Here is an 8,520-nt window from a genome sequence, read left to right as displayed (position 1 = left end):
TGCCGTCTAGGAAGTGAGGAGCGTCCCTGCCCGGCCGCCCATCGTCTGAGATGTGGGGAGCGCCTCTGCCCCAACACCCCGTCTGGGATGTGAGGAGCGCCTCTGCCCGGCCGCGACCCCGTCTGGGAGGTGAGGAGCCTCTCTGCCCGGCCGCCCCATCTGGGAAGTGAGGAGCCCCTCTGCCCGGCCGCCACCCCATCTGGGAGGTGTACCCAACAGCTCATTGAGAATGGGCCACGATGACGATGGCGGTTTTGTCGAACAGAAAAGGGGGAAATGGGAAAAGAAAGAGAGATCAGATTGTTACTGTGTCTGTGTAGAAAGAAGTAGACATATGAAACTCCATTTTGTTCTGTACTAAGAAAAATTCTTCTGCCTTGGGATGCTGTTAATCTATAACCTTACCCCCAACCCCCTGCTCTCTGAAACATGTGCTGTGTCAACTCAGGGTTAAATGGATTAAGGGCAGTGCAAGATGTGCTTTGTTAAACAGATGCTTGAAGGCAGCATGCTCGTTAAGTGTCATCGCTACTCCCTAATCTCAAGTACCCAGGGACACAAACTGCGGAAGGCCGCAGGGTCGTCTGCCTAGGAAAACCAGAGACCCTTGTTCACGTGTTTATCTGCTGACCTTCCCTCCACTATTGTCCTATGACCCTGCCAAATCCCACTCTCCGAGAAACACCCAAGAATGATCAATAAATACTAAAAAAAAAAAAAAAAAAAAAAAAAAAAAATCATGTTGTACATCATAAATACATACAACAAAAATAAATATTAAAAAAAAAGGCGTAAATACGAAGGTTAGTGTTGCCATGAAGTCAGGCAGGGGTGGGCAAACTGTGGCCCACAATCCAGATGAAGCCCCCCTCCTATTGTGAATAAAGAAAGGTTTATTGGAGCCACAGTTCCTCGCCTGTGTTCACTTTTTGTCTGGGGCTGCTTTGGGGCTGCAGTGGCGAAGCTGAGTAACTGTTGAGTAGGTGCAACAAAGACCACAGGGTCCACGAAGCCCAAGGTGCTTACTACCAGGTCCTTTGCAGAAAAGTCTTGCTGAGCCCTGTGGAGGGGCCAGGTGGCAGTGAGGAGGCCATTGGGGAGGCTGGTACAGTAATCCAGGTGAAAAATGAAGGGAGCTCAGATTAAAGCAGTCATGACAAATGGCTGGAATCAGGATATATTTTGGGGGTATGACCAACAATATATGGATAAAATGGACAGTATTTAGAGTTTCAGATTTTCTTTCTGCCAAAGGATCCCTTAAACAAAAAAATTATACAAAAGATCAATTAAAAAACTGACCAGGCCGGGTGCGGTGGCTCACACCTGTAATCCCAGCACTTTGGGAGGCCAAGGCAGGCAGATTACGAGGTCAGGAGATCGAGACCATCCTGGCTAACATGGCGAAACTCCGTCTCTACTAAAAATACAAAAAAAAATTAGCCGTGCGTGGTGGTGGGCACTTGTAGTCCCAGCTACTTGGGAGGCTGAGGCAGAAGAATAGCATGAACCCAGGAGATGGAGCTTGCAGTGAGCAGAGATCGGGCCACTGCACTCCAGCCTGGGCGACAGAGCAAGGCTCTGTCTCAAAAAAAAAAAAAAATTAACCAAAAATCATGTCAACAAGATTATTTGTGCGATTGAAGCTGGGGTTGAGCCTAGGCACCCTAACACCTTTTCAGCACCCCTAACACCCCGGCTGTTCCAGAGGCAACCTATAGAACCCCTTGGGTTCAGACGAGCAGAACTTGAAACCACAGATCAGAAGGAATAGAAATTTGCGTATCTTTCACACAAGCCATAACATTCTAAGCCGCATCTTTGCAGCACACTGACGTGGGGCTACTTCACCCACAGCCAGCAAGGGTCTGCACCAGTGCCGGGATTTGTGTCCACCGTTATAAGAAGGCAGCTGCTTGCATGAGGCATGGCGGTGAGGAAACAATGCCACCCAGATTTCACCATTGGCCGTGTGGACTGGCTCTACCATGGGCCAGACGCATGTCTTGGGCAGACACTTTTTAGATGCCAACTTGCCTGTAGACAAAGATGACGCAGAGGTGGCCTCGGGGATGGCCTATGTGATGGGTTGAATTTGTCCCCTGAAATTCCTATGCTGATGTCCTTAGCCCCAGTGCCTGAGAATGTGATCTTATTTGGAGACAGCGTCTTATAGAAATAAGTTAACATGAAAAATGAGATCAGTAGGGGGTGCCCAATTCAATATGACTGATGTCCTTATAAAAGGGCAAATTTGGACACAGAGACATGCATAGAGGGAAGACGAGGTGAAGAGACACCGGGAAGGCCACCTACATGCCAGGAGAGAGACCTGGAACAGAGCCTTCCTGCACCGCCCTGGAAAGGGACCTTCCCTGCCGACACCTTGATCTTGGACCTACAGCCTCCAGGACTGTGAGACAGTGAGATTCTGTTGCTGAAGCTGCCCAGTATGTGGTACTTTAAGGAAGCCCTAGCAAGCCAATGCAGCCTGGTAGCCCACAGCTGGTGAAAAGATGGAATGAGCAATGGAGACTCAGGCTTCCTGTCTATACCTCCCAAAGTGCACTATGGGATCTTTTGCTGGGTGTAGGTTTGCAAGATAATTTTGGCCGGGGTGGGGACGGTGGGGTGCAGGGTGCATAATTTCAGTGTATATTATCGTATGTTTATCTTACTGTGTAAATGCTTGTAAGAACAGTTAACCAACAAAGTTTATATGCTACTCAAGATACAGGTTTAAATGCTCTCAATGCAAATGAAAACACTGTCCTGCTGTGGTCCAGGGAATCTTGATCTTTCCTTCAGAGAGACTTGCAGCTTTGAGCAGGAGCTGCCCTTTCCTTGCTGCATACTGCATGCTCCCACAACACACATGCACACACACATGCCTTTGCACACAGCTGGACACACACACACTGTGCTTCATGCCCTCATTAAGGAGGCACAGAAGGGAATGTGTCTGTTAGGAAATGAAGACGGCTCAACTCCCTGGTTCCCTGGGTGTTTGCACAGGTGCCCTCTGTGCAGACCATTCTTTGGTCTCTTTCTTCTCTTAGTGAAGGGAGAAGCAGAGCCCCAGTGGGTACCCGGCTACTTTGGGCCCAAGTCAAGGTCACAAGCTTCCTTGGGAGCCTGGTGAGATGGGGGCACCACTGGTCCTCCCAAACCGAGGGGGCAGCATTCAGTGGAGCCTTGAGCCCAGGAAGGTGATAGACAGGATGACTCGGTTCATTAGAAAGAACCAAAATCCAGTGAGGAAGGGCAGCCCTCAAAGGTTTTATTCTCCAGGAGGAAGGACTCTCAGGGGCTGCGAGCAGCAGGCACAAGGGCTTTATTGCACATGCAGTTAGGTGATGGTGACCTACAACTGCACTGGAAACTGGGACCCAGAGTGCCCCGACCTCCTGCTCTGTCTCTCTCTCCCTCTCTCCCTTTCTCCCCCTCTGCCTCTCTGGCTTCTCTGTCTCTCTTGTGCCTCTCTGGCTTCTCTGTCTCTCTTGTCATCTCTTGCCCCTTTCCCCATCTCTCTTTCTCTCTCTCTGCTCTCTCCATCCTCCTCTCCCTCTCAGCCTCCTCTGTCTCTCCCCCATCTCTTTCTACCCATCTTTTGCTTTCTACCTCTCTCTTCCCTCTCCCCATCTCTTTTCTCCCTTTCTCTCTCCCCACTCCTCTCCCTCCTCACCCTCGTTCATGCTCCCTGGCCCCCATCCTACGCTGCTGCTAAGGCAATGCCAAGGCTACTGTCCTGTCACGGTGTCCCTACTTCCAGCATCCACACATGAAAAGATGCTCAATGTCATTAGTCATTAGGGAAATGCAAATCAAAACCACAATGAGACATCATTTTATACTCATTAGGATGTTATTATCAAACAAATGGAAAATAGCCAGTGTTGGAGATGTGAAGGAACTGGAACCCTCACACATTGCTCATGGGAATGTATAATGCAGTGGCTCATGGGAATGTATAATGTATAATGTGGAAAAGTTTGGCAGTTCCTCAAAAAGTCAAACATAAAACTACCATATGACCCAGCAATTCCACTCCTAAGTAGATGTCCAAAACCCCTGACAGCAGGGTTGCAAACAGGTACTTGAACTCAGGAACGGAAAACCAAACATCATATGTTCTCACTGATATGTGGGAGCTAAACTATGAGGATGCAAAGGCATAAGAATGATACAATGGACATCGGGGACTTGGGGGGAAGATTGGAAGGGGGGGCGAGGCATAAAAGACAACAAATACGGTGCAGTGTATACTATTCTGGTGATGAGTGCACCAAAATCTCAGAAATCACCACTAAAGAACTTACTCATGTAACCAAATACCACCTGTACCCCAATAACTTATCAAAAAATAAAACACAATTTTTAAAAAAACAGATACTTGTGTCCCAACATTCAGAGCAGCATATTCACAATAGCCAAAAGGTAGAAACAGCCCAGTTGTTCATCAACAGAAGAATAAATGAGCAACATGTATTATATGTGCACAGGTGGATACTATTCAGTTATTAAAATGAATGGAATACTTATACTTCCTGCAAATATGGATGAACTTTGAAGATTTGCAATTCAAATCTAATGAATAGACAGGGCCGAGCATAGTGGCTTATCCCTTTAATGCCAGGACTTTGGGAGGCTGAGGTAGGAGGATCACTTGAGCCCAGGAGTTTGAGATCAGCCTGGGCAACATAGCAAGACCTCATCTGTACAAAAAAATTGTTTAAATGCCGGGCATGGTGGTGTAGGCCTGTATTCTTGGCTACTGGCAGGGCTGTGGAGGGAGTCTCACTTGGGTTCAGGAGGTTGAGGCTGCAGTGCCCTAGGATACCACCACTGCAATCCAACATGGGGAAGAGAGCAAGATCCCTCTCTAAACATAAAAATTATAAAAATAACACACAAAATGGCTCAGCACGGTGGCTCATTCCTGTAATCCCAACACTTTGGGAGACCGAGGTGGGTGGATCATGAGGTCAAGAGATGGAGACCATCCTGGCCAATGTGATGAAACTCTGTCTCTAGTAAAAATACAAAAATTAGCTGGGTATGGTGGTTCCTGTGTGTAGTCCCAGCTACTCAGGAGACTCAGGCAGGAGAATCGCTTGAACCCGGGAGGCAGAGGTTGCAGTGAGCTGAGATCATGCCACTGCACTCCAGCCTGGTGACAGAGCAAGACTCCATCTCAAAATAATAAAAACAAAAACAAGTAAGTGTGTGTCTGTGCCCATGCCTCTGAGCAAGTGCGTGTCAGTGTGCATAGCTGTGTTGTGTCCAGGTGAGTAGGCACATGTGCATGTGTGTGAGTGTTGGATGCTGGGGCAGTCAGGGTTAGAGTCACTCACAGTCAGTACCTGCTCTTCACTTCCTCATGCCTGGTTCCTACAGGCCCCCACAAGAAGCATGTAGGGCCCAAGCACCCCCTGCCACCTCTTAACCCCAAGCACAGGCATGAGAGGGTGAGGGTGGCCGACTGCAGGGCCCAGGCTTGGAGGACCCTGGAGCTGACTCCTGGTTCACGTGCCACAACCGCCAGCCTGCCTGGCCTGGCTCCTGGGAAACACTTGCCCTTGGCCAGCTGGAGAGGTGTTGATTTGGGACACAGCCCCATAGTGATCACCACTTTATCCCACCCCCAAATACTTCCTAAGGCCATTTATTGCTAGGAGATGGGCACAGGCAGCCTGCTGTGATGACTTCCTAGACACAGGCTCTGAGGACAGGAAGCCCATCTGGCCCCCTTCCTATGACGTGGCTGGGAGGCAGGAGGTGGGCCTCGGGTATGAAGGATAGATAAGAGCAGCTTGGGCAGGTTGGGGTGATCAGACCCAACATCAGGCCATGGGGGCTTCGAAGTCCAGCGGAGTCATAGGAATGAGAAAAGACAGGAAATAAAGTGGGACCAGGGGGCCAACACTAGTATGGAGGCTGCAAAGGCCCTGAGCTCTGGGAGCCCAGGCTATTTATTGGTGCTCAAACAAAGAAACACATGGTGAGGATGTGGGGGTTTAAAGGAAGCAATGTATCAAGTGAGTGAGCTACAGCTGTGATGCTGTAGCATTTTCTTTGAAACATGTGGCTACTTGAGATAATGGGAGTGCTAGAAGCAAGAGCCAGCAAGTCTAGCAGATACGCGAGCCTTGCCTCAGCTTCTCTCCCAACACTCAGCTTTTCTCCCAACAGGACAGAGTAAGCAGCAGTAAGTCTCAGAGCCTTAGGACCAGAGGGGCCCCAGTGCCCCTTGGTCAGGATGCTGAGCCCAGAGAGGGCAAGATCCTGACTTGAGGTCACAGAGCAGCAATCCCTGACAGAACTAGCATTCCTTTTGGAGAAATTCAGAGTTCATGGTCCCCAGGAGTCATTCATTTACTCATGCATTCATTCGGCAATTACATATGGAGCCTCTACTATATGCCAGGCCCACTTCTAGCCCCAGCATACAGCAGTGGACAAGACAAACCAATCCCCACCTCAAGGAGCTGATGCTCTGGTCACAGAGACAGAAAACAAGTGAAGAAGATCACATTACATGATGCTAAAGGCTAACAAATAAAATTACACCACATGGAATGTTGGAGTCACTCTGTCCAAATGGTGGCCACTAGCCCCATATGGCTATTTGAGTTTCAAGCAATTGGAGTAATTGAAAATTAAGAGTTTAGCGGCCGGGCACGGTGGCTCACATCTGTAATCCCAGCACTTTGGGAGGCTGAGGCGGGCGGATCACGAGGTCAGGAGATCAAGACCATCCTGGCTAACATGGTGAAACCCCGCCTCTACTAAAAATACAAAAAATTAGCCAGGCGTGGTGGCGGGCACCTGTAATCCTAGCAACTCAGGAGGCTGAGGCAGGAGAATGGGAGAGATTGAGACCATCCTGGCTAACACGATGAAACCTCATCTCTACTAAAAATACAAAAAAATTAGCTGGGGGTGGTGGCAGGCACCTGTAATCTCAGCTACTCGGGAGGCCGAGGCAAGAGAATGGCATGAACCCGGGAGGCAGAGCTTGCAGTGAGACGAGATCATGCCACTGCACTCCAGCCTGGGCAACAGAGTGAGACTCTATCTCAAAAAAAAAAAAAAAAAAAAAAAAGAGTTTAGTGGACCTGCAGCCGTGCTTGGAGTTTGCAGACGCTGCGTCACTATCACCACTACCTTGCTCCCATCCCCGCTGCAGCCAAGGGCATGCTCAGTCACCCCGGGCAGTGTCCCCGCTGTGGCCCTATGGCAATGGCCACCAAGGTTGACAAAGAGGCTTGCTGGGAGGCCTACAACCTGGCGCGAGACGACGGCTTGGCCGTCATCTGGGTGACTTTTAAATATGATGGCTCCACCATCGTCCGTATCGGGCAAGGAGTGGAATACCAGCACTTCATCCCACAGTGCACAGATGAGATCTGGTTGCTTGCCTTCGTGTGCGTCACCACGAGGGATGCCACCCTCATCACGTGGATCGGCGAGAATGTCAAGACCCTGGTGAAGGAGGTCATACAGGATTTCACTAAGGAGTTTGTGATCAGTGATCAGAAGGAGCTGGAGGGAGATTTAATGAAAAGCGAACTGAAGAAGACTGGGGGAATCAATTACAACGCCCAGATGGAGTAACCCCAGCTTCCCCACTGCCCCTTGCCAAAGTCATCTGTCTGCTCCCCGGGGAAGGGGCCCTCCGGCCTCAGCTACCAACCCACCAGCCCACCAGGGAGAAAAGAATCCATGAGAGGCAGTGCCCGCCACCCTGTGTCCACAGCCCCCACCTTCCTGCTTCCCTTAGAACACTGCTGTGTCTTATCTCATGAAGCTTGTGGAACCCCTTTCTTTGATTTTTTTCTTTTCTCCCCCTCTCTTTTGTTCTAAAGAAAAATTATTTTGATGCAAGGTCCTGCCTGTCATCAGATCCGAGGTGCCTCCTGCGGTAACCCCTTTTCCTGGCATTTCTCTTACACATAATGAGGCTGCCTAGTGGGATCTGTGCAACCTCATGTTGCTTCTGGAGCCTAGATTTATTTTGCCATCTCAGTTTTCTTGGGTCCCCCTTCCTGTTTACCACTGAGGGGCAGCTGGGCCAGGAGTGGCACCTGGTGACTGCAGCCTTCATAAGCACACAAGTCCATTCCTGTAGTCAGTCCCAGACCTCCTGGAGTCTGCCCCGGGCTCCCTCATCCCACCTTCATCCAGAGTTGCCTAAGTTGCATCTCCAGCAAACACAGGATTGCTCAGTGGTGAGAAGGTTAGGTCTGGCTCTGATCGAATAAGAGATAAAATTTGCCTTAAAACTTGCCTGGCCGGATGGATCACCTGAGGTCAGGAGTTCGAGACCAGCCTGACCAACATGGTGAAACCCCATTTCTACTAAAAATACAAAAATGAGCCAGACATGGTGGTGGGTGCCTGTAATCCCAGCTACTAGGGAGGCTGAGGCAGGAGAATCGCTAGAACCCAGGAGGCGGAGGTTGCACTGAGCCGAGATTGCGCCATTACACTCTAGCCTGGGGGCAGGGAGAGATTCTG

The 8,520-nt window shown here is 49.8% G+C and overlaps 1 protein-coding gene across 1 annotated transcript; it reads left to right on the top strand.

Moving 5' to 3' along the window:
- Nucleotides 1–7,242: 7,242 nt before the first annotated feature.
- On the top strand, nucleotides 7,243–8,291 carry LOC115934679 (coactosin-like protein). The gene has a single exon (XM_055386136.2). It carries the CDS (start codon nucleotides 7,243–7,245, stop codon nucleotides 7,615–7,617), a length of 375 nt encoding a protein of 124 aa, XP_055242111.1. The 3' UTR covers nucleotides 7,618–8,291.
- The last annotated feature ends 229 nt before the right edge of the window (nucleotides 8,292–8,520 follow it).

The sequence above is a fragment of the Gorilla gorilla genome, chromosome 4 (genome assembly GCF_029281585.2).
Source record: "Gorilla gorilla gorilla isolate KB3781 chromosome 4, NHGRI_mGorGor1-v2.1_pri, whole genome shotgun sequence".
NCBI classification, from domain to species: domain Eukaryota; kingdom Metazoa; phylum Chordata; class Mammalia; order Primates; family Hominidae; genus Gorilla; species Gorilla gorilla.
The sequence above is the reverse complement of the archived record's forward strand: the minus strand, read 5'-3'. Positions and strand labels throughout refer to the sequence as shown.

Excerpts from the sequence above, each read along its gene's own strand:
- LOC115934679 (XM_055386136.2), top strand. The coding sequence starts at position 7,243 with ATGGCCACCAAGGTTGACAAAGAGGCTTGCTGGGAGGCCTACAACCTG.